We start from the raw sequence: 26271 nt of genomic DNA on the forward strand, positions 1-26271 counted from the left end.
TTTATTTCACCTTTATTTAACCAGGTAGGCCAGTTGAGAACACCTTTATTTAACCAGGTAGGCCAGTTGAGAACACCTTTATTTAACCAGGTAGGCCAGTTGAGAACACCTTTATTTAACCAGGTAGGCCAGTTGAGAACACCTTTATTTAACCAGGTAGGACAGTTGAGAACACCTTTATTTAACCAGGTAGGCCAGTTGAGAACACCTTTATTTAACCAGGTAGGCAAGTTGAGAACAAGTTCTCATTTACAATTGCGACCTGGCCAAGATAAAGCAAAGCAGTTCGACACATACAATGACACAGAGTTACACATGGAGTAAAACAAACATATAGTCAATAATACAGTATAAACAAGTCTAAATACGATGTGAGCAAATGAGGTGAGATAAGGGAGGTAAAGGCAAAAAAAAAAGGCCACGGTGGCAAAGTAAATACAATATAGCAAGTAAAACACTGGAATGGTAGATTTGCAGTGGAAGAATGTGCAAAGTAGAAATAAAAATAATGGGGTGCAAAGGAGCTAAATAAATAAATAAATAAATAAAATACATTCAGTAGGGAAAGAGGTAGTTGTTTGGGCTAAATTATAGGTGGGCTATGTACAGGTGCAGTAATCTGTGAGCTGCTCTGACAGCTGATGCTTAAAGCTAGTGAGGGAGATAAGTGTTTCCAGTTTCAGAGATTTTTGTAGTTTGTTCCAGTCATTGGCAGCAGAGAACTGGAAGGAGAGGCGGCCAAAGAAAGAATTGGTTTTGGGGGTGACCAGAGAGATATACCTGTTGGAGCGCGTGCTACAGGTGGGTGATGCTGTGGTGACCAGCGAGCTGAGATAAGGGGGGACTTTACCTAGCAGGGTCTTGTAGATGACATGGAGCCAGTGGGTTTGGCGACGAGTATGAAGGAGGAAACAAACTTCGCCCATTTTGCGGTTACGAAGCAGAAGAGCATAAGACAATCAGGGAGATGGAGGAGTGCCTCGGATATTCTCGTCGACCAGGAGAGAAAGGAACCGAAAAGGGAAAACGGCCTCAAATTGTCAGCAGGCCCATTTCTGAATGCAGATTTTGAGTGGTTGAAAAATGACCGGGAGGCGTACAAAATGGCCTGGTTGAGTCACAGGCAGCTAACGAGGTCATGTCTTGACCTAGGCCTGATGAGTCAGAGTCCTGGATGGGCCAGCCAACGAGAGCATACAGGTCGCAGCGGTGGGTAGTATATGGGGCTTTGGGGACAAAACGGATGGCACTGTGATAGACTGCATCCAATTTGTTGAGTACAGTATTGGAGGCTATTTTGTAAATGACATCGCCGAAGTCGAGGATTGGTAGGATGGTCAGTTTTACAAGGGTATGTTTGGCAGCATGAGTGAAGGATGCTTTGTTGCGAAATAGAAAGCCAATTCTAGATTTAACTTTGGATTGGAGATGTTTGATGTGGGTCTGGAAAGCGAGTTTACAGTCTAACCAGCCCTTCACATAATTGCATCCGCGGGAGAAAAAAAAAGTATCTCTACCTTAATGACAGAACACTGAACCGACCTAGTTTCTGCTGCAGTTTCAGGTGTTGCAACACTCTTTGCGTAAATACAGGATTGCATTACGGATATTGTAGTTTTATAATAAAGTTAAACCAGCTCATTTGAAGAGTAGCCTCATTGTTTTGAACTACTAGTCCCGGAATGCTTGTAGTTTCAAAGCAAACAGAAGCCGAGAGTTGTGGCGTGAAGGTGTAAATATATGATTTGGTTAGTGTCTAAATAAGGCTATGGCGGAAACCTTATTACCATGGATCAAAAGTGAGATTCCCCGACATCTCTGATACACAGTTTGGCGAGACATGGTAAGTAAGTATTGTTACTATATTTCTGCTCTTTCTACCGACGCTGGAAATTGTAGGCAAATGTGCAAATCTAGTAGCTGAACGGAATCATAACATTTGTATGAACATAGTACAGGTAGGTCTATCTTGTGTTTGAAAGTTTGACATCGACGCTATATATTTATGTATGTATTATTATATATATATATTTAATCTTACAGAACTACATAGCCACTGGTTTACCGTAGTTGAAGCGCACAAGCGAGCGTTTGTAATACACCTGTTGACTCTGCGGAAACAGTATTTTTGTAAATCTGGCATAGACAGAGGAGCAGCATTTCTACATGTGAAAAAACAACTATTACAATAGTCATACTGTATGTAGCCAAATTTTGATGATGGTTTGTCGATAATGATGGTTTGTCGATGATGATGGTTAATTCACAGCTAGCTCTGTCTCTCTATATTTTCTCAACGATAAGGTAGGCTATCCAACAGGTGCGCCTGAACAATGCTTCTGCATTTCGAGATAACGCGAAGGTGAAGTTCGACAGGAGGGTTGGCTACCCACCCACCCACACATTCAATAATCGGCTTTGCGGAATAACTGATTGTTGAATCCCAGACAAGAGCAACCTGTTTGTGTGCACTCGTGTACAACCCAAATGAAGTATTACTGACTCACTGCGACAGCAACATAGGGTATACATGAATGATAAGAAGTATCCCTTTACGCAAACAAATTACAGCCTGAATGAATTCATGTTTTATGCTCTGTAAAATAGGTTTCCTCAAACTAATCCCACGGGTAGCCCCAGGTAAAGAATCTCAGGTGTGAACCAGTGTGGAGGAAAATGACTAACAATGGCATAGGGCTGGGCAATCGGGCCCAAAAATATGAATTTGAGATATCGGCCAGCCCTACTACGGCACCACAAAACAACTTTAGGTAAACGAAAGAAACTGTAGGCCTATATGTTGTTTCTCTGTGTTTTCATAGGCTTTTTTTTTTTGATTCCGCTGTAGGCTACTTTATCCGTATTCTTAAACTTAAACTTAAACTTAAAAATGTTTGTAGCCACGTTTTATAGAATAAACAGCCAGGGTAGAAAACATATAACATTGGCCAATATATTTTAGCGACCTTAACTCGACACCTAGCGACCTTGTCAAGTGGTTCGGACCTCTTGGCATAACGGTTAATGTCTTTGCTTCACAGCCGCTGGACCCGAATTCGAGCCACGGCAACCCTCCGAATTCTGAAAAATATTATATAGGTCATACTGTGTACTCTATATTATTATGCCAACTGATTGCAATTTGAGGTGTAGTAATTGTGTATGTAACTTATGAATCTTAATGTTTACAGATTTAAAGATGGCAGCTGTCAGAGCAAAGTCATTTCGTCGCCAAGGAAGTCTCATTAGGAGCAAATCTGAGGGGACGTTGATTGATCTAGACGACACTGGAACGCTGAACATCAACAATTTAAATGGTAGCCTACTCTAACGTTTATGAAATATATTGTCTTTGAACTAGATCTCATTAATAGGTTTCCAAAAATCGGGTAACTTTCCCAGGTTTTCCAGAGATTCCAGTTGGAAGATTCACGGAATCAGGAGAGAATAAGCAGGAAATCCAGAAACAGGATTTTTGGAAAGCCTGGTAGTCTTGGGAAAGTTACTAGATGTTTGCAACCCTGGTTATGAAACAGTTTCAAATAGAGGATTGCATGATGTGTTTTGTACAGTAGCTCCTTTGAGTGGTACCCTCGTTTAAAAGAATGCCTCTTTAAAGAGCAACAGCCAGTATTGAAGCCCATTCTGTGTGATTTTACCATGCTCTCATATGTATGTTTTATATTAGTAAGTAAGGCTTTGATTTGACACAGATGTTTTGTATTTTCACAGGGAGTAGTTACATAATAAATCAAGTGACAAAACATTCAGAGTGGCCTGTGTTGCAGCCGGAGGTCAAACATGGAAGTCAAACCACAAATCCATTCTGGAACAAACTGTCTATATCCAATCCGTTTTTGGATGACATTTTACACACAAACAATGACAAAACATTAAGCAACGCTGATCTATCAGTACAGAAAGATGAACCTTCGACTCTGTTTGACAGTGAGAACTTTGACGCCAGTAGCACATCTTCGGACGAAACAAACTTCGCCCATTTTGCGGTTACGAAGCAGAAGAGCATAAGACAATCAGGGAGATGGAGGAGTGCCTCGGATATTCTCGGCGACCAGGAGAGAAAGGAACCGAAAAGGGAAAACGGCCTCAAATTGTCAGCAGGCCCATTTCTGAATGCAGATTTTGAGTGGTTGAAAAATGACCGGGAGGCGTACAAAATGGCCTGGTTGAGTCACAGGCAGCTAACGAGGTCATGTCTTGACCTAGGCCTGATGAGTCAGAGTCCTGGATGGGCCCAGACCCAAGCCACCGACTCTCAGATAGTCTGCAAGATAGGTCACAGCGGAGGGTCACTACAGTTACCAGACTCTGATATTACCGCCCATATCCCAGAGGGCCATGTTCCTGCTGGGGAGGTTCAGGAGGTTGCACTGAAAGCCATCCTGGAGCCCCCTCACGGGCTGAACAACAACTACATGACAACCGTGAGTCCGCTCCTGGAGGTGAGTCTCAGCAACACGAGCGGAAAGGAATCCATCTCGCTGGAAATGAAAATGGTCGCAGAGGTCAAGAAGGATCCGATAAGTCAGGTCATGACCACATTTGTGGGACTAGTGTCCAACAAGAGAGAGGGACCTTATCAGAAAGTCAAGGACTGTTACATTTACAAGAACATCATGCAGATGAATCTTCAAGACTTAAAGTCTAATTTCTATGTTATTGTAGCCGCAGAGGCCTCGGTTATCCAGCCCCCTGCTACATCCGTTTGGGATTACCTGGATCGTCAAGTCACCGTCGCCGTTTATGGCCCAAAGTATATCCATCCATCTTTCAAAGTGGTCGTGGTCGTCTCTTGCCACGATAACGTTCCACCGAGGCTTCCGTTCTCAGATATCCACAGGGGCAACAGAAACTTGCCCCCCCTGGTGCTACAGCTCTGGGAGAAGCACCATTTTAGCCCAGAGAGACTGAATGACCTACACATTGTGACTTCCGTCATAGCGTCAAAGTTCAAAGTCAAAGCCCAGGATAAAAGGAAAGAGGTGAAACAAGGGCTACTCAAACTGGGTAAAGTCATTCACCTGCCTCTTGAGCTGGCCAAGATGGGCAATGGGGAGATGGATTCCTTTAAACTATGCCTCCAGGTGAGGGATTCAAACAGTGTCACAGTAGCAGAGTTCCAGGTGTCTTCCCCTGCAGCGGCACCTATTCGCTCTGAAAAGCGAGATCCCATGCGAAACAAAATGTGTCAATCGCTATCTATACCGGAGGAATCCGTCCCAGAGTTCCCAAAATTCTGGACCAGACCTGTGAAGGTGCAGTGTTACGGGGTGGCACTGAAGTCAGTGCTCCGTCAACCGCGAGTGGAGTACCTCCTGGAGTACTTCAAGGGTGACACCGTGGCTCTCCTCTCCAGAGAGACCGTGAGGTCGGTGGGCCAGTCCAAAGTCAAGGAGTGGTACATCGGCTTCCTCCGAGGCAGGACCGGCCTGGTCCATTGCAAGAACGTCAAGCTCATCACCCGAGACCAAGTGATCGACTTCAACGGCACTGACTTCACCACCGAGACCCTCTTGGACAACATGGCACTGCCGTTCAAGAAGCTCACCTACATCTACTCAGACATCCAGACACTGGTGACTGAACACATCCCCAGCTGGAGGGGCTTCGCTGATGCCCTGGGCTACTCGAGCTTGTTGCTGGACACAATCACACGGAGACATGCTGAAACAGAGGCCGAGAAGGTGGCCTGCGTGCTGGAGAAACTGAAGGAGGACTGCCACACTGAGAACAGCAAGAAGAAGTTCCAGCACAAGCTCATGATCGTAAGTGTAGAAAGGACGGGGCATGTTTGATAGTATTCCGGTTGAGAGAAGAATCTTCAAACCAGCTTGACCTTTGTTTTGAATGACTTTTTCTCTTTTCCAATTGCGCTTCATTTGTTGCATTTCAAGTAAGTGTTTTGTATGTTGCTTTTTCCATCCTAGGGTCTGTTGAAGATGGACTCTCAGGCTCTAGTGGCTCATCTGATCCAGAACACGGTCATCCTGTCCACAGCGGTGGAGCTGGGTATCAGGTGGAGGGAGCTCGCTGAGAGGCTGGGGAAACTCTCCAGTGCTCAGATCGCTGCTTACGAGGCACCACACCGGGGGAAGAGTGGAGAAGTTAGCGCCGTGGTTAGTTCATTTGACTTGTATTTGTTCTATTTAGGAAAATGTGTTGTTCTTAGGAGATCACCCCTTCATGATCTCATTGGATCAACAGACAACGATTAGGGAGGCTTTACCAATACTTTTATTTGTATAGTCCATTATAGATGTGCTGTAGATTTATTTCCACTGATTTCATTGTACCATTTACATCCTGCGTATCCTGTGCATATGACGAATAAACTCTGATTTGATAGTTAGTTGATAGTTTGAGAATCTATCAACTGAACTGAACTTGTGGATCCTCCTCTCTCTATTTTAGTCTATGTGGAAACCTGCCTATGACTTCCTGTACTCATGGAGCCAGCTGTACGGAGAGGGCTACCAGGACATGATCCAGGACCTCCACCTGGCCCTAGACAAGATGAAGAGCCCAATCACCAGACAGTGGAGGCAGCTGACCGGGGCGCTAATCGCAGTCAACTGTCTGGAGATCCTCAGGGTCTCAGCCTTCCCCAAACCATAGAACCCCACTGAGGAGAAGAATGAGCACGCTGGAGAGCTCAAATGGGTTACAACTGTAGAACTGAGGCCACAGAGGCCCTTTGATAAAGCTTACTGCAGTTCCCACTATCTTTGAATATGGAGGTCCTTGTTACGATGCAGAGGGGGAGGCGAAGATGAAGTCAATGTTTGTTCTTGTTCTTGTATTGTGCCGTGTCTTTGCCCACTTTGTCAGAGTTTCTTCTTAGAGTTCAGTTCATGTCGTAAACATAATTATTTTGTTCATACAAAGCCAGAACCAGTGTACGAACATATATCTCAGCCATATTTTTTATTTTTTATTTGACCTTTTATTTAACTAGGCAAGTCAGTTAAGAACAAATTCTTATTTTCAATGACGGCCTAGGAACAGTGGGTTAACTGCCTGTTCAGTGGCAGAACGACAGATTTGTACCTTGTCAGCTCGGGGATTCGAACTTGCAACCTTTCGGTTACACCATACATACACCATATGTATCTTTACATGGGTTTTATAAAGGCTTCGTTTTGATAATTTGTGTAACAGACATCTGCTTCCTTTGACATCATTTCTTAAGACAAAACAGCAGAAACTATATTGAGGTCTGTTACTTTGGGTTTTTCTGTTTGACAGCGCTTGTTATTGATTTTACATTAATAGTAACATACAGTAGAGTTAGCACTTCCAGTTGTCACACAGTTTTATACCTTTTATATTTTATGTTACAATGTTACATGAAATCCCCCTGGTTTTTCATTACATTTTACATTTATTTACGTTTATTTTAGCTTGTATTTATGCTAATTCTGGTTAATTCTGGTTAATTCTGGTTAATTCTGGTTAATTCTGGTTAAGGTTGGAAGGGATTACATTTGTTTTATCTGCCAGATCCAATCCTCAGTATTCAGATTGCTATTTTTTAACTCTGTCTTAAGCCCATACACTCAAACCTTTTTCAGTGCATTTAGTTTTGTCTACTTGAAAATAGCATATTATGTTAAAATATATTTTAAATATGTAATATAATGTAAAACAACCTTGTTGTGATTTTTCTGAAATATAATATTTCACAATGTTGATTTATAACTGAAATGGTGACCTGGTGTGTATGAAGTATGAATTAATATCACTTACATTTTGACAGATAAGTAATATATGACTATTTTCAATGAATTGTCAACTAAAGTAGTTAATTGAGAAGAAGACCCATTATTTATGTTCTAGTTCATCACCAGGTTGTGAATCACTTGTCTTGTAAGAGTAGCAGGGATAGTGAGCAGTAAGGGCCTGTGTCTTGCATTGTGGGTAGTGTAATAATGTGACAAGATACTACGAGTAGTGTCATGTGGTTCACTTTGGTCTCTAACATGTCACATCCGTTCAGTTAAAGATACATGAGAATATTTGGTTTCCGTTAGGGACTTGCATTGACCCTAATACTGAAGTCTGTTCATACGGGGGGAGGATTGAAACGACTTGATTTACCATGGCACTAACGCTTTAATTACATAGGCCTAGATCACATTCTCTGTACAGACAGATTGTATACACAGAGGAAACCCTTCAGTTAAAAGACCTGAAGCTGAAATTCATCTGAAATTCCTAATCCTAACTCCCCAATTTATAAGCAATGAATCCTGTCCTTGAACCCTATATATGATTGAATCCTGTCCTTGAACCCTATATATGATTGAATCCTGTCCTTGAACCCTATATATGATTGAATCCTGTCCTTGAACCCTATATATGATTGAATCTTGTCCTAGAATTTCCTGGCTGTGTGTTTTCTGTTGACTTACTCTTGATGACCTTTTCAGTTTGACTTTCTCTCCTCTGTTTATTTAAGCTGGTTTCAACTGAGAGTTGCATTGTATGGTCTTTAGTCTTTATCTGTTGGCGTTGGCAACGGGGAAGCTCAGGATGTCTATCCTGTTTCTGTTCTGTATTACAGGTGAATGTTATGACTGCATACATTCTGGCTTAAAATAGAAGAACAAATAAATACACAGTATATCACAAAAGTGAGTACACCCCTCACATTTTTGTAAATATGAGTATATCTTTTCATGTGACAACACTGAAGAAATGACACTTTGCTACAATGTAAAGTAGTGAGTGTACAGCTTGTATAACCGTGTAAATTTGCTGTCCCCTCAAAATAACTCAACACACAGCCATTAATGTCTAAACCGCTGGCAACAAAAGTGAGTACACCCCTATTGTGTGGTCACCGTCATTTTCCAGCACTGTCTTAAACCTTTTGGGCATGGAGTTCACCAGAGCTTCACAGATTGCCACTGGAGTCCTCTTCCACTCCTCCGTGACGACATCACGGAGCTGGTGGATGTTCGAGACCTTACACTCCTCCACCTTCCGTTTGAGGATGTCCCACAGATGGGTTTAGGTCTGGAGACATGTTTGGCCAGTCCATCACCTTTACCCTCCGCTTCTTTAGCAAGGCAGTGGTCGTCTTGGAGGTGTGTTTGGGGTCGTTATCATGTTGGAATACTGCCCTGCGGCCCAGTCTCCAAAGGGAGGGGATCATGCTCTGCTTCAGTATGTCACAGTACAGGTTGGCATTCATGGTTTCCTCAATGAACTGTAGCTCTCCAGTGCCGGCAGCACTCATGCATCCCCGGACCATGACACTCCCAACACCAGGCAAGACACACTTGTCTTTGTACTTCTCACCTGGTTGCCGCCACACACGCTTGACACCATCTGAACCAAATAAGTTTATCTTGGTCTCATCAGACCACAGGACATGGTTCCAGTAATCCATGTTCTTAGTCTGCTTGTCTTCAGCAAACTGTTTGTGGGGTTTCTTGTGCATCATCTTTAGAATAGGCTTCCTTCTGGGACGACAGCCATGCAGACCAATTTGATGCAGTGTACGGCATATGGTCTGAGCATTGACAGGCTGACCCCCCACCCCTTCAACCTCTGCAGCAATGCTGGCAGCATTCATACGTCTACTTCCCAAAGACAACCACTGGATATGATGCTGAGCACGTGCACTCAACTTCTTTGGTCGACCATGGTGAGGCCTGTTCTGAGTGGAACCTGTCCAGTTAAACCGATGTGTAGTCTTGGCCACCGTGCTGCAGCTCAGTTTCAGGGTCTTAGCAATCTTCTTATAGCCCAGGCCATCTTTATGTAGAGCAACAATTCTTTTTTTCAGATCCTCAGAGAGTTCTTTGCCATGAGGTGCCATGTTGAACTTCCAGTGACCAGTCAGTATGAGGGAGTGTGAGAGCGATGTCACCAAATTGAACACACCTGCTCCCCATTCACACCTGAGACCTTGTAACACTAATGAGTCACATGGCACCGGGGAGGGAAAATGGCGAATTGGGCCAATTTGGACATTTTCACTTAGGGGTGTACTCACTTTTGTTGCCAGCGGTTTAGACATTAATGGCTGTGTGTTGAGTTATTTTGAGGGGACAGCAAATTTACACTGTTATACAAGCTGTACACTCACTACTTTACATTGTAGCAAAGTGTCATCTCTTCAGTGTTTTCACATGAAAAGATATACTCAAATATTTACAAAAATGTGAGGGGTGTACTCACTTTTGTGATATACTGTATAATATACTGTAAGTACCTCCTTCCTGATACATTTACAGTCCTAAAGCAATATGTTCTGTATAGTTTTAAACAATGGCTGTTACATTATAACTAGTGAAATATCTTGTAATTGAACTGATTTCTAGTTCATCTGTTGTTGACACCAGAGAGACAATAGTCTTATTCAATATCCTGGTAATATTCCATCCAGATAGTGGACCAGTGACATGTTACTGGATCAGCATCAAGTGTAGATTAATTATGGAGCTGCGACGCTTCATTTATACATGGGAAGACTACATCTCACTGGGCAAAACATCAAGTGATTGATGGATAAAACTCTGGGATTAATTGGGCGATCTAATTTCTCCCGCACTGAAATGGAAGACTGGGCCGATCCCAGATTAGGCTGACCAAGTCAAAACTTTGCCATGCGAGGGCGGAGGCACAAAGAGTGCTGTAAAACACCAGAGTGGAGAATACACTGAAGTCAATTGCCCGCACTGAGTGAAACTTTGATTGATAAAGGGATTCTGTGACTCTGACCGACGCTTGAATGTGCACTTTAAAAGGGGCAATAGCTGAGATCCTATATTACAATTTAAGCACTATCGGACGGCTTCCCAGACACAGATTAGGTCTAGTAATGGACTAAAAATACATCTCAACAGAGAATCTCCATTGAAAGTTATTTTTTGTCCAGGACTATATAGGCTTAATCGGTGTCTGGGAAAAAGGCCCTACGTGGTGGTAAATGTACAGTAACAGTCAACGCCAACCCCTCATTCTGCACTGAGGAAACAATAAATTGTTACTATGTATTTTCATATACACGTAAAAAGAGGGATGTATATAACTCCTCTAGCTTGCAGGGGCAGTATTCTTTCCTTCTCTGACAGACTGGTCAGCAGCATGAGAGACAGAGTTCATGTGTTGTCATGTGTTGCTGTCTTAGGTCTCTCTTTATGAAATATTGTGGTGTCTTAGGTCTCTCTTTATGTAGTGTTGTGGTGTCTTAGGTCTCTCTTTATGTAGTGTTGTGGTGTCTTAGGTCTCTCTTTATGTAGTGTTGTGGTGTCTTAGGTCTCTCTTTATGAAGTGTTGTGGTGTCTTAGGTCTCTCTTTATGAAATATTGTGGTGTCTTAGGTCTCTCTTTATGTAGTGTTGTGGTGTCTTAGGTCTCTCTTTATGTAGTGTTGTGGTGTCTTAGGTCTCTCTTTATGTAGTGTTGTGGTGTCTTAGGTCTCTCTTTATGTAGTGTTGTGGTGTCTTAGCTCTCTCTTCATGTAGGGTTGTGGTGTCTTAGGTCTCTCTTTATGTAGTGTTGTGGTGTCTTAGGTCTCTTTATGTGGTGTTGTGGTGTCTTAGATCTCTCTTTATGTAGTGTTGTGGTGTCTTAGCTCTCTTCATGTAGGGTTGTGGTGTCTTAGGTCTCTCTTTATGTAGGGTTGTGGTGTCTTAGGTCTCTCTTTATGTAGTGTTGTGGTGTCTTAGCTCTCTCTTTATGAAATGTTGTGGTGTCTTAGGTCTCTCTTTATGTAGTGTTGTGGTGTCTTAGGTCTCTCTTTATGTAGTGTTGTGGTGTCTTAGGTCTCTCTTTATGTAGTGTTGTGGTGTCTTAGGTCTCTCTTTATGTAGTGTTGTGGTGTCTTAGCTCTCTTCATGTAGGGTTGTGGTGTCTTAGGTCTCTCTTTATGTAGTGTTGTGGTGTCTTAGGTCTCTCTTTATGTAGTGTTGTGGTGTCTTAGCTCTCTCTTTATGAAATGTTGTGGTGTCTTAGGTCTCTCTTTATGAAATGTTGTGGTGTCTTAGGTCTCTCTTTATGTAGTGTTGTGGTGTCTTAGGTCTCTCTTTATGTAGTGTTGTGGTGTCTTAGGTCTCTCTTTATGAAGTGTTGTGGTGTCTTAGGTCTCTCTTTATGAAGTGTTGTGGTGTCTTAGGTCTCTCTTTATGAAGTGTTGTGGTGTCTTAGGTCTCTCTTTATGAAGTGTTGTGGTGTCTTAGGTCTCTCTTTATGAAGTGTTGTGGTGTCTTAGGTCTCTCTTTATGTGGTGTTGTGGTGTCTTAGGTCTCTCTTTATGAAGTGTTGTGGTGTCTTAGGTCTCTTTATGTGGTGTTGTGGTGTCTTAGGTCTCTCTTTATGAAGTGTTGTGGTGTCTTAGGTCTCTTTATGTGGTGTTGTGGTGTCTTAGGTCTCTCTTTATGAAGTGTTGTGGTGTCTTAGGTCTCTTTATGTGGTGTTGTGGTGTCTTAGGTCTCTCTTTATGAAGTGTTGTGGTATCTCTTGTTGTGATGCGTGTTTTGTACTACAGTTTTATTTTTTATTCCAGCGCCAGTCCCAGTAGAAAGCCTTTTGTCTCTTGGTAGGCTGGCATTGTAAATCAGAATTTGTTCTTAACAGACTTGCCTAGTTTTAAATAAAAGTTAATTAAAAAATTTTTTAAAACAATCCCAGCGTTCAGATCAATTAGGTGGCCATTCAATGTGACGTAACCCAAGACAAAGAGGTCCTGTTTTCCGGGTGAGGTTAAAGCACGGGTGAGCAGGCAGTAACACAAGGAGGACACCAAATCCAGTCCAGTTATCTGGCTCGTGTCCGACTGTTTCCTAGGAGAAGAGAGGAGGAACATAGAGGAGACATTTAGTGTTTATTCCTCACTATTAACATTAAAACATTTTCATTATAGGCAGAGCTAGAACCACAGTGTGTGGTTGAACATAGATACTAATCTGCCGTCCTGAGCTTCCAAAGTCATGACAGTTCTCTAATGTGACAGGCTAGAGAGACTACTGTCAGTCTGGATTTCCACCACAGGCCAGGATGTCTGCCTATTTAGTCATTGACAGGTCCACACTTCCTGGGACAACTCCTCTGATTCACTTCCTTGTTTCAATAAAGAAACAGGTTGCTCAATTTATTACAAAAAATAACAGATTAATCTGTTTAAATAATCAGTTTCCTTTTCAATCAGTTTCCTTCAATCACCAGTCACCACCATAGACAGGGAGATCTGCTTCATAGGAAACACTTTCACCATGTCTCATTTGAGCCACGTTTACACCGTAATCTTCTGTCATTCAGGAAGTTCAAACAGAATTGATTGACTCAACCCTTCATCTAACGGTCTGGGCCTTTAGAATAACACCATGTAGGTTATTGTTGTACAGTAATAGTTACTTTGTGGTTTCCCTTCACTAGACATGTTGAAGCCAGGCAGGTAGTGTTGCCTGTACCTGGTGAGCTGTTCTCTGACACTCCACATTACTGGGAGCAGTGTGATGATGGAGGTAATGGCTGTAACATGCACTCACCTCCTCTCTGGGACGGCACAGATCGTCACGTGTGAGATGTCAACATGCCTGGCTATCACTCTCTTAGTATCATATAGGAAGAGACAGTGATCTATAGTCTATTTATTTAGGTCTGAGCTTACATGATCAAATATAGTTTCAGTGGCAGGGTTTTCTTCAGTTAAAGTAAACAGGAAGGAAGTCCTGACGGAGGTACGCAGCTTCCCTTTGTGAAGATGAAACGACACACCTGACATGTTTCATAATCCGAGGTGTCAGGTTACAGTGTGTGAACCTGTTCTACATTTAAATGATGTCATGTCTAAAGCTCAAGAAATGTGTGAAACATGTCTGTCACGTTCTGTTTTTTAACCGTGCTCATCTGTAACGCAACTTCCTGCACATGTTGAGAGTAGGTTAGAGTTAATGGTCGATTACAGAGTTAATTCAAATATTGTAATGTACCGAGTCGACCCCTAAATCTGTGACAGATCATCGGTGCCCGTTGAATAAGACACACAGCTAATCCCCATGACCCTGTTTTGATGTTGGCATTACTGTAAATCACCGTCATTCTACTCATTGACGTCACATGATCAACCACATCAGACGGTGTCTCCTCTGCTCGGCCAGTTAAAGATGACGGCCATTTCCAAACACACAGGATGCGTCCCAAATGGCACCCTATTCCCTATATAGTGCACTACTACTGACCAGGGCCCATAGTAGGGCACTATGTATTGAATAGGGTGCCGTTTAGGATTTAGAAGGGACCCACTGTATTAATAGTACAGATAAATAAAACCTTCTTTTTTTAAATGGTACAACTGGAACTTGTATTTTTGAATATTGTTTATTTTTCCGGTAACAAGAATTTGACTAAAGGATGCATCCTCTTCCACATACAACAACATACAACACTCATACATACATAATACAACACTCATACAACAACATACAACACTTATACATCATACAATAACATACAACATACAACACTCATACAACACTAACATCAACAGCATTAACATAAACTGTATCTTGTCAAGTGTAAAAAGTAATGCTGCTTGACAACTTCTTTCTCCTGGTGTCTTCCTTGCATCGACAGTAGAGCAAGAACAGAACAACACACACAGAAACACACAAAACAGGTTGTCTGAGACTGTCAGCACCAAAAACATGGACTGTCTGTGTGAACTGAACACGAACACTGTCTGGAATGTATCTGTTGCCTGCCTGCTTATTGTTAACAAGCCAAGGGAGGATTCACCCGAGAGACTTCACCCATAGCAGCGAAACCACAGGAGCAAAACCCCAAAATGCCCCCAGGCAAAACCAACCTGCAGAAAGAATGGACCAGCACTCTGCCTTTTCAGATTCAGTGAAGCAGTGCATTTTGAGATTAATGAGATATGAGTACTTTTGTTGAGGGAGCCTTTTATACTGTAGCCTTCCCATTCACTGTCACACTCTGTCCCAAATGGCACCCTTTTCCATTTATAGTGCCCTATGGGTCATGGTCAAAAGAAGTGTTCAATTTGGAATGCACACACTGAACATGGAGTGTTATCTCATTCAGAGAGTAGTGTTATCTCAATAAGAGAGTAGTGTTATCTCACCCAGAGAGTAGTGTTATCTCACTCAGAGAGTAGTGTTATCTCACTCAGAGAGTAGTGTTATCTCACCCAGAGCGTAGTGGTATCTCACCCAGAGAGTAGTGTTATCTCACTCAGAGAGTAGTGTTATCTCACTCAGAGAGTAGTGTTATCCCATTCAGAGAGTAATGTTATCTCATTCAGAGAGTAGTGTTATCTCACTCAGAGAGTAGTGTTATCTCATTCAGAGAGTAGTGTTATCTCAATAAGAGAGTAGTGTTATCTCACCCAGAGAGTAGTGTTATCTCATTCAGAGAGTAGTGTTAAATGCACACACTGATCATGGAGTGTTATCTCATTCAGAGAGTAGTGTTATCTCACCCAGAGAGTAGTGTTATCCCATTCAGAGAGAAGTGTTATCCCATTCAGAGAGTAATGTTATCTCATTCAGAGAGTAGTGTTATCTCATTCAGAGAGTAGTGTTATCTCACTCAGAGAGTAGTGTTATCCCATTCAGAGAGTAATGTTATCTCCTTCAGAGAGTTTTGTTATCTCATTCAGAGAGTAGTGTTATCTCACTCAGAGAGTAGTGTTATCCCATTCAGAGAGTAGTGTTAAATGCACACACTGATCATGGAGTGTTATCTCATTCAGAGAGTAGTGTTATCCCATTCAGAGAGTAGTTTTATCCCATTCAGAGAGTAGTGTTATCTCACTCAGACAGTAGTGTTATCTCATTCAGAGAGTAGTGTTAAATGCATACACTGGTCATGGAGTGTTATCTCATTCAGAGAGTAGGTTTGTAGGGTTTAGCAGTGTGAACATCAATGTCTGCCTCTGTAGAGGGAAGTGTTCATGTTATATCGTGGCAGGTGCTAAAAATAGCCAGCCTCTTACTATGTCAGACTGAGTTGTTCTCCAGGGCTTGGAGTAAAGGATCAGGTTGGAAGGGTTTGTCAATTATTATGCAACATTTAAGGATTGGTTTCCTGGACACAGAATATGCTTATTCTTGGATTCAAATGTTTTAGTCCAGGTCCAGGCTTAATCCGTGTCTGGGAAACCAGCCATACAACATGTTACTGGGTCTTATACTACACAGGAAGTAATTCTACTACATATATTTCATAATGCCATTTTTTTAACACTACATTTTAAATATAATTAAGCAATAAGGCCCGAGGGGGTGTGGTATATGGCCAATATAACACAGCTAAGGGCTGTTCTTAAACATGACGCAACACGGAGGGCCTGGATACAGCCCTTAGCCGTGGTATATTGGCAAACCCCCAAGGTGCCTTATTGCTATTGCTACCAACATAATTAGAACAGCATAAATACATGTTTGTGATACCCATGGTATATGGTCTGATTTACCACGGCTTTCAGCCAATCAGCATTCAGGGCTTGAACCACCCAGTTTATAATATGTAATAATGTGCACAAAATAAATTCAAAAATGGATTCATTCAGCTATATACTGTAACATTGGACCATACAAGCTATGCAATTGACAATAACTTTCTTCTTAAAACAAATTACACACATTTTCTAAATGTAATTATCAAACATATCAAGTATTATGTATTGTGCATTAGCCTATGCATTATGCATTGATTGGGTGTTTCATTTAACATTACTATTTTTTATCTCCTTAGGGGCAATTCATGGGATTCGTTAGTTATATAATCTTACTAGCTAGTTACCTTAAATCACCCTCATGTATATAAACTGCACACATGAGCGCTATAAGACGCCAAGGAAGTCACGTGAGTCGCGAGCACTGCAGCTGTGGGCAGAAAAGTTTTGAGAGGGTGGCAACTGGCAAGAATGGCGCGTGTCTGTTTTACAGTAGATCAAACACGCATACGAGCAGTCCAGAGCAAATCCTGATAAATCCATGTAGTCTATGACAAGATATAATTTAGAATACCTTATAAAGTCTAACAGTGGAGTATTTTTCAGAGGGAACGTGTAAGTAGCCCTTACATGGTGGATCACTTGGTGGTTACTGGATAGAAAACATTCCCTCGCGCAAAAGTCCACCTGCGTAATCTTGATTAATGGATTAATGCTTTCAGCGCAAAAACCAATACTCGCTGCTTTTTGGGTGGTTCGAGGGGGTGACCACCACCACCTCTTGAATGACCCGCTGTGAAGGAATGAGTGATGCCGGACAGAGGATGTAACATCTGGAGTCTGGTGGTACTGTCGGTGCTGGAGATGGGGCTCGGTGCGTCCAGTATCGCCCTCGGGGTGTTCGGCATCATCCGAGTCCGGTCGGTTCACAAGCTGCAGCTGGGGGATGCCTCTCCTATATGGAGCGGAATTTGTGTAAGTCAAATAATTCAAATTTGCAATATTATTACCTCTATTGTTAATAGGAGGGAGGGTATAACTTCTTATTTCCCCCCAGTTTCTCATCTGTGGACTATGTGGGATGGTGTGTGCAAAGAAGAGGTCAGGATTGATTGTAAGTTGATTTTAATACGACGTATTTAACGTGGGTACACTCATAGAAAAACAAGTGCTATCTAGAACCTAAAAGGGTTCTTTGGTTCCAGGTATAATCCCTTTCCACTGAGAGTTCTACCTGGAACCCAAAATGTTTCTCCTATGAGGACATGCAAAGCCACACTTAGAGTTTTTTTTCGAAGAGTGTACAGTGCATGCAGTGCATTGTTGGGGTTAGAGCTGGCGAGAAAGTCATTTCACTGTACTTGTGCTTGAAACACACCTAGGGCCAGTGGTGTAAAATACTTCAGTTAAAATACTTTAAGGTACTACTAAAGTCGTTTTTTGGGGTATCTGTATACTTTACTATTTATATTTTTGACTACAGTTTTTCACTACACTCCTAAATAAAACCATGTCATGTTTACTTCTATACATTTTCCCTGACACCCAAAAGTAGTTTTTACACTTTGAATGCTTAGCAGGATAGAAACATTTTCAAATTCATGCACTTATCAAAAGAACATTCCTGGTCATCCCTACTGCCTCTGATCTGGCAGACTCACTAAACACACTTGCTGAGTTTGTAATGTCTGAGTGTTGAAGTGTGCCCCTGACTTTCTGTAAATAAAAGAAAAACAAGAAGATTGTGCGTTCTGGCTTGCCTAATATAAGGAATTTGAAACGATTTATACTTTTACTTTTGATACCTAAGTATATTTTTAAAATGACATTTACTGTTGATACTTATGTATATTTAAAACCAAATACTTTTAGACTTTTACTCAAGTAGTATTTTACTGGGTGACTTTCACTTTTACTTGAGTCATTTTCTAACAAGGTATCTTTACTTTTACTCAAGTATGACAATTGGGTACTTTTTCCACCACTGCCTAGGGCCAGCTGCATAAGGAACATAAGTGGTCACTTGAGGCCCCAGGCCGCTAGAGAGCTCAGTCAGGATCTCAACTTACTGTTGACACTTAACTTTACAATAGTAGAAAACACAAGGTGCAAGTTCAACATGTGGTTGTGCATCAGCAGTTTTGCTCTTGTTTTGTTAGTCACTGACAGTCACTCGATTAGCCGTGTCAGCGAAACATTTTTAGATTGGTAAATGAGTCTAGCCAGCCATCTAAACATATAGTAATAATGCCTGAATACCAACCAGGCATGCAGGGCACGTGGCCAGTGGCCCTGACCTGCAGGGGGGCCCCATTGTTTTGTTAGTCACTCTCACTCAGATATCATTAACATGGCACAAGTCATGGCAAAATGTGTAGAACTGTATGAAATTAACTTTTAAACTGTAATACTGTCTCTCCATCCTAGGGCAAAATGTGTAGAATTGCAAAAAATGTGCTTTAAATCTCTCTTCAGATGATCCTATTTTCAGCCTGCTGTATCTGTGGGTTGATCAGTGGGATCCTAAACTTCCAGTTTGTGCGTGTGGTGGCAAAGCGTCCCGATGCCCTGCCGTCCCTCTACCTGGCCATCATGGTGCTGGCCTGCCTGGGCATCGGAGTGTCCATCCTGTTTACCTGGCTCACCTGTCGTCTGGCCAGCAGTGAACAGCAGAGGATGTACCTGGAGAGAGAGCTGTCCCTGCACCATTCCCATGAGATGAGTGAAAAGGTGAGCTCAGATAAAACATGAATGGAAAACTCAATAATAATATCGAATTGGACAGAGTGAATGGCCTGTCATTTCTGTCACTATGTATTTCTAAAGCAGTGGTTGCCAACTCCGATCCTCCAGTACCCTCAACTCCGGTCCTCCAGTACCCTCAACCCCGGTCCTCCAGTACCCTCAACTCCGGTCCTCCAGTACTCTCAACTCCGGCCCTCCAGTACCCTCAACTCCGGTCCTCCAGTACCCTCAACTCTACACATTATTATTGTAGCCCAGACAAGAACATCTGATTCAACTAATCATCAGGCCCTCAATGAGTTGAATCGGGCATGTTTGTCCGGGGCTACAAGAAACATGTGTCCTGACGGGGGTACTGGAGGACTGGAGTTGGGAACCACTGTTCTGAAGAGGGATATGAATGCACCACAGGAGGTTGGTGGAACCTTACTTGGGGAGGATGGGCTCATGGTAATGACTGGAGCAGAATGAGTAGAATGTTATCAAATGCATCAAACTCATGTTTTCCATGTGTGCATGTATCTGCTCCGTTCCAGACATTATTATGAGCCGTCCTCCCCTCGGCAGCCTCCACTGGAGCGAACCTATCTTTAGTCGCTCTGCATAAGACTGTCTGCTAACTAAAATGATAAAAAGTCATAACTGAGAAGCTCATATAACCCTGCTATACTACTGTTTATTCCAGGAGTTGGCTGAGAGATCTGAGAGAGCAGCCAGCATTCCCCAGATCTCCTTCAATGGAAAGTCCTCACCTCCATTGTCATTAGGCTGAAGTCCAGCTGTGTTACTGTATTCAAAGCATCATGGAGACAATGTTGGTTCCATTCAACACCAACGGTTACAGGGGACGTGATCTCTTGCAATGAACTAATACACAAAGGAATCAACTGAAGTTACGGCATCACTATGAGACGGCGCTGTGAGATTTGACAATCGGCTTACTAGTGACGATGTAGGCTGAATGATGCACCTGGATAGTCCCCAGACATGGATTTGGGGGACATGGAAACAGCAAGTAGAGGGGACAAAGCTATGGCACATCCAAAGGCTCAAAAAGAACAACTAAACCACTTGAGATTGTCAGTGTTGAGATGGTGAAAGACATAACTGCTTCAGGGTTTGACTGGTCATAGAGATCATGTCATACAGTGGAAGTTGTTTCCAGTACTATTATTTATTTGAATGATTATTTATGTATTTATTATTTAAATATATGTTTGTTTATTCATAAGCATGAAAATATAATAAAATCCCATCTGTGATAGGTTTTTACAATTTAGAGCATTATAATGAATTAAAGGTTTAATGATGGAGTTGGATGATGAGTACGACGGATGATGATGAATGATGATGACTACAATGGATGATGATGACTACAATGGATGATGATGAATGATGACGACTACGATGGATGATGACGACTACGATGGATGATGACGACTACGATGGATGATGATGAATGATGACGACTACGATGGATGATGATGGTGATGATGACTACGATGGATGATGATGGTGATGACGACTACGATGGATGATGATGGTGATGACGACTACGATGGATGATGATGGTGATGACGACTACGATGGATGATGTTGAATGATGACGATGATGACTATGGTGGATGCTGTTGATGTTGATGACTTTATTGTATCCATTAGGAAATTCATTCTATATGCATTAGTATATTTTGCAGCAGACCACAACCAGTAGGAGGCAGTAGTGATTGTTATATTCCCCCACTAGAGGGAGCACTCCATCTCCTTTTAACTTATTTTCTGTACCAAACGGCACCCTATTCCCTATATAGTGCACTACTTTTGACCAGAGCCCTATGGTCAATAGTGGTGCACTATATAAAGAATTGGGACTCAGTGTTTAATCTTTTAGTCGAACATTTGGACAGAATAATAAATATGGAAAGTTATGGATAAATGAGCAGAGTGTTGCTGACAGATTGAAATTGTAGTCCTACTTCCTGTGTATCCCTGAGCAAAGCCCTTAACCTGAAAATATCCAGTCCTATTTATGGGAATGCGGTCCAGAGAAGATAAGCAGAGTATGGAAGGACAAGGAAAAACATTCCATGAATTTACATTCATGTATTCTCTTACCGACTCCCTCATCCCTTGCAAAGTAAGAATACAGATTATGGGTTACGTCCCAAATGGCACCCTATTCCCTACACAGTGCACTACTTTTGACCAGGGCCCATAGGGAGGGTGCCATTTGGGACACGAAGAGACTATCCCTGGAAGCTGTGAGAACCACCAGAACTTCCTGTAAAGTGAAACCTGGTCCTTCTATGGCCACCCCTCCTCTCATGGGGACATTGGACAGGGTAAGACCTCCCAAACAAAGCTCCCTTCAAGGTCCTCACCCAGTTCTCTGTCCCAGAAATCTGTTGCCACGGTGAACCAGGTGGGGGTGTGGTAGACTGACTTCTAGGTTTTTACTCTTTCCCCTTTTTGGTGAAAAACTTAAATGCTGTTTCACCTGGCTCTAGTCCTAACTGACTGACTGACCAACTGACTGACTGTTTCACCTGGCTCTAATCCTAACTGACTGAGCCAGGTGACTGGCTGTTTCAACTGGCTCTAGTCCTAACTGACTGACTGACTGACTGTTTCACCTGGCTCTAATCCTAACTGACTGTTTCACCTGGCTCTAGTCCTAACTGACTGACTGACTGTTTCACCTGGCTCTAATCCTAACTGACTGTTTCACCTGGCTCTAGTCCTAACTGACTGACTGACCAACTGACTGACTGTTTCACCTGGCTCTAATCCTAACTGACTGTTTCACCTGGCTCTAGTCCTAACTGACTGACTGACCAACTGACTGACTGTTTCACCTGGCTCTAATCCTAACTGACTGTTTCACCTGGCTCTAGTCCTAACTGACTGACTGACCAACTGACTGACTGTTTCACCTGGCTCTAATCCTAACTGACTGTTTCACCTGGCTCTAGTCCTAACTGACTGACTGACCAACTGACTGACTGTTTCACCTGGCTCTAATCCTAACTGACTGTTTCACCTGGCTCTAGTCCTAACTGACTGACTGACCAACTGACTGACTGTTTCACCTGGCTCTAGTCCTAACTGACTGACTGACCAACTGACTGACTGTTTCACCTGGCTCTAATCCTAACTGACTGAGCCAGGTGACTGGCTGTTTCACCTGACTCTAATTCTAGCCAGCTAACTGACTGACTGACTGTTTCACCTCGCTCTAGTCCCAGCCAGATAACTAACTGACTGTTCACCTTGCTCTAGACCGGACCAGTTAACTGACTGGCTGATTGGTTGACTGGCTGGCTGACTGACCGACTGGCTGACAGGCTCACTATCTGACTGGCTGACTGACTAAATATCTGACTGGCTGACTAACTGACTGGCTGGCTGACTGTATCACCTGGCTCTACTCCTGGCAAGCTAACTGACTGACTGACTAACTGACCCGCTGCCTCACTGGCTGAGTGACTGGCTGACTAATTGTCTGACAGACTGGCTGACTGGCTGCCTCACTGACTGGCTGACTAACTGACAAACTGACTGGCTGACTAACTGACTGGCTGACTGCCAATAACAACTTATTTTATTATTCATGGTATTTGTTTTTCCTTCATGAGAGACTTCAGGGGAAGAGCTCAGACAGACATATGCCATCTTTGATGTTTTCAGGGAATGTTGAGTGAGTACTACAGTGATGGATCAGTGGATCTGTTCAAATGACACCCTATTCCCTTTGTAGTGCTCTACTTTTGACCAGGGCCCATAGGGCTCATAGGACCCATAGGGCATATGTAGGGAGCCATTTGAGCTCTACACAATGTTGCCCCAGTGGTGAGGTCCATACTGTACTGTATGACTGTCTGTCTGCCTATGTGTTTATCTGTCTGTCTGCCACTGTGTCTGTCTGTCTGTCTGTCTGTCTGTCTATAAGTCTGTCTGCCTATGTGTTTATCTGTCTTTCTGTCACTGTGTCTGTCTGTATGTGTCTGTCTGTCTGTCTGTCTGCCTGTGTGTGTGTCTGACTCTGTCTATAAGTCTGTCTGCCTATGTGTCTGTCTGTCTGCCTGTTTCTGTTTGTCTGCCTATGTGTCTGTCTGTCTGCCTGTGTCTGTCTGACTCTGTCTATCTGTCTTTCTGCCTGTGTGTCTGTCTGTCTGCCTGTTTCTGTTTGTCTGCCTGTGTCTGTCTGACTCTGTCTATCTGTCTGTCTGACTATGTTTCTGTCTGTCTGACTATCTGGCTGGCTGCCTGCCTGTCTGCCTGCCTGCTTGCCTGCCTGCCTGCCTGCCTGCCTGTCTCAGAAGGGAGTGTCTGATGATATATGACTGAAGGTTAATCCTGGAGCCACAGAAAGAGCCAGCCCCCACAATATTTGGGAGGTGATTTATACACTGAGCAGACTGAGCAAGAGTCCCAAATGGCACCCTATTCCCTACATAGTGCATGGTGCCCAATTGGCCCTGGTCAAAAGTAGTGCACTAAAAAGGGAATAGGGTGTCATTTGGGATGCATCCTGAGTGTGTTTGTGTGAGTGTTGTTCTTTCTGCACTGAATGTCAATGTAGATTTTTTTTAGGTGAACAACAGACATCCCACAGGTTCAGCCACAAGTGTTCTGTGATCATACAGGTCTCCTTTTACACTCCGTGCTTGACTTGGACTGAAATACGGGCCGCTACTCATTTTGGGTGCTGGTAGCGTTTATATGTAGGTGCAATACTTCTGAGGTTATATTCAACAGGAGGAAGAGGAACACAAGCAGAATAACATTAGAGGTGCCTGTACTTAGTTCCAGTGAGTTCCTGCCATTATCAAGGACTGTTTACACCTGATATTTACTTCTATCATCACTTATATACTGTACCGGACGTATATGTGGTATCATGTTGATTACATAACTCATGTTTTTTTTGTCCTTTGGTTAATATTGTACGATCGACTGTAGTATTCTTTCAGACGTGTGAGAGCGAACAGAAGATTTTGGACTGGGAATTAGACTGCAGTACACTGTCAATCCAAGGGGTGGCACTATCCTATTGTGAGTAAAACTTTCTATCCAACATCCCCATACATCACAAGCTGCCCTTAATATACACAGCTGACATGTGCTGTTTCCATTGTATACCACAGGGATTGATGGGGTTTGATTGAGATAGAGTCTATCCCATCATGACTTGTAGTCCAAGAAAAGGGCAGGGTTTATTCATAAAGTAGAGGGCATGACCAGAACCAGTAAAACGTTTGGACACACCTACTCATTCCAGTGTCTTTTATTTATTTTTACGGAATCGTGTATTAACCAAAAAAGTGTTAAACAAATGTAAATATATTTGAGATTTGAGATTCTTCACCCTTTGTCTTAATGAGAGCTTTGCACACACTCTTGGCATTCTCTCAAACAGCTTCATGGAATTAATTTCATATAACAGGTGTGCCTTGTTAAAAGTGGAATTTCTTTCCTTCTTAATGTGTTTGAGCCAATCAGTTTTGTTGTGACAAGGTAGGGGTGGTAAACAGAAGATAGCCCTATTTGGTAAAAGACCAAGTTCATATTATGGCAAGAACAGCTCAAATTCGCAAAGAGAAATGACAGTCCATCATTAAATCAAATCAAAGGTTATTTGTCACATGTGCCGAATACAACCTTACAGTGAAATGCTTACTTACAGGCTCTAACCAATAGTGCAAAAAAGGTATTTGGTGAACAATAGGTAGGTAAAGAAATAAAACAACAGTAAAAATCAGGCTATATACAGTAGCTATGCTATAAAAGTATCGAGGCTACATACAGACACCGGTTAGTCAGGCTGATTGAGGTAGTATGTACATATAGATATGGTTAAAGTGACTATGCATATATGATGAACAGAGAATAGCAGTAGCGTAAAAGAAGGGTTGGTGGGTGGGACACAATGCAGATAGCCCGGTTAGCCAATGTACGGGAGCACTGGTTTAGACGGCCCAATTGAGGTAGTATGTACATGAATGTATAGTTAAAGTGACTATGCATATATGACAAACCGAGAGTAGCAGCAGAATAAAAAGAGGGGTTGGGGGAGGCACACAATGCAAATAGTCTGGGTAGCCATTTGATTACCTGTTCAGGAGTCTTATGGCTTGAGGGTAAAAACTGTTGAGAAGCTATTTTGTCCTAAACTTGGCACTCCGGTACCGCTTGCCATGCGGTAGTAGAGAGAACATTCTATGACTGGGGTGGCTGGGGTCTTTGAACATTTTTAGGGCCTTCCTCTGACACCGCCTGGTGTAGAGGTCCTGGATGTCAAGCAGCTTAGCTCCAGTGATGTACTGGGCCATACGCACTACCCTCGTAGTGCCTTGCGGTCAGAGGCCGAGCAATTGCCGTACCAGGCAGTGATGCAACCAGTCAGGATGCTCTCAGTATTGCAGCTGTATAACCTTTTGAGGATCTCAGGACCCATGCCAAATCAAATAAATGCTGCAAAGAAATCACTACTAAAGGACACCAATAAGAAGAACATACTTGGTTGCGCCAAGAAAGACAAGCAATGGACATTAGACCGGTAGAAATCTGTCCTTTGGTCTGATAAATCCACATTTTTGATTTTTGGTTCCAATCTCCATTTCTTTGTGAGACGCAGAGTAGGTGAACGGATTATCTCTGCATATATGGTTCCCACGTCAAGCATGGAGGAGGAGGTGTGATGATGTGGGGGTGCTTTTAGTGGCACAATTAAACAGCATAGCTACCCCATAATTATGCAGTGATATGCCATCCCATCTGGTTTGCGCTTGGTGCAACTATCATTTGTTTTTCAACAGGCCAATGACCCAACACACCTCCAGGCTGTGTAAGGGCTATTTGACCAAGAAGGAGAGTGATGGAGTGCTGCATCAGATGACCTGGCCTCCACAATCACGACCTCAACCCATTTGACATGGTTTGGGATGAGTTGGACCGCAGAGTGAAGGAAAAGCAGCCAATAAGTGCTCAACATATGTGGGAGCTCCTTCAAGACCGTTGGAAAAGGATTCTAGGTGAAGCTGGTTGAGAGAATGCCAAGACTGTGTAAAGCTG

At 42.8% G+C, this 26271-nt stretch overlaps 2 protein-coding genes across 5 annotated transcripts; both read left to right on the top strand.

Annotated features, from left to right (window-relative positions):
- The first annotated feature begins 1634 nt into the window (after window positions 1-1634).
- Window positions 1635-8654, top strand: macc1 (MET transcriptional regulator MACC1). Of its 2 annotated transcripts, none has more exons than XM_020502813.2 (5): window positions 1635-1847; window positions 3192-3317; window positions 3733-5786; window positions 5949-6137; window positions 6433-8654. In XM_020502813.2, exons 1-5 carry the CDS (start codon window positions 1841-1843, stop codon window positions 6634-6636), a joined length of 2580 nt encoding a protein of 859 aa, XP_020358402.2. In that variant the 5' UTR covers window positions 1635-1840; the 3' UTR covers window positions 6637-8654. The 2 variants fall into 2 exon arrangements, with proteins under 2 accessions (XP_020358402.2, XP_020358409.2); XM_020502820.2 differs by having other exon boundaries at window positions 1636-1843.
- An 8200-nt stretch (window positions 8655-16854) lies between these two features.
- Window positions 16855-20469, top strand: LOC116359240 (transmembrane protein 196-like). 3 transcript variants are annotated; one of them, XM_031811771.1, is made up of 5 exons: window positions 16855-17427; window positions 17510-17566; window positions 18928-19182; window positions 19279-19611; window positions 19883-20469. In XM_031811771.1, exons 1-5 carry the CDS (start codon window positions 17263-17265, stop codon window positions 19967-19969), a joined length of 897 nt encoding a protein of 298 aa, XP_031667631.1. In that variant the 5' UTR covers window positions 16855-17262; the 3' UTR covers window positions 19970-20469. The 3 variants fall into 3 exon arrangements, with proteins under 3 accessions (XP_031667631.1, XP_031667632.1, XP_031667633.1); XM_031811772.1 differs by having other exon boundaries at window positions 16856-17427; window positions 19282-19611; XM_031811773.1 differs by lacking the exon at window positions 19279-19611 and having other exon boundaries at window positions 16860-17427.
- Window positions 20470-26271: the final 5802 nt, after the last annotated feature.

The sequence above is a fragment of the Oncorhynchus kisutch genome, unplaced genomic scaffold, assembly GCF_002021735.2.
Source record: "Oncorhynchus kisutch isolate 150728-3 unplaced genomic scaffold, Okis_V2 Okis02a-Okis13b_hom, whole genome shotgun sequence".
Classification (NCBI taxonomy): Eukaryota; Metazoa; Chordata; class Actinopteri; order Salmoniformes; family Salmonidae; genus Oncorhynchus; species Oncorhynchus kisutch.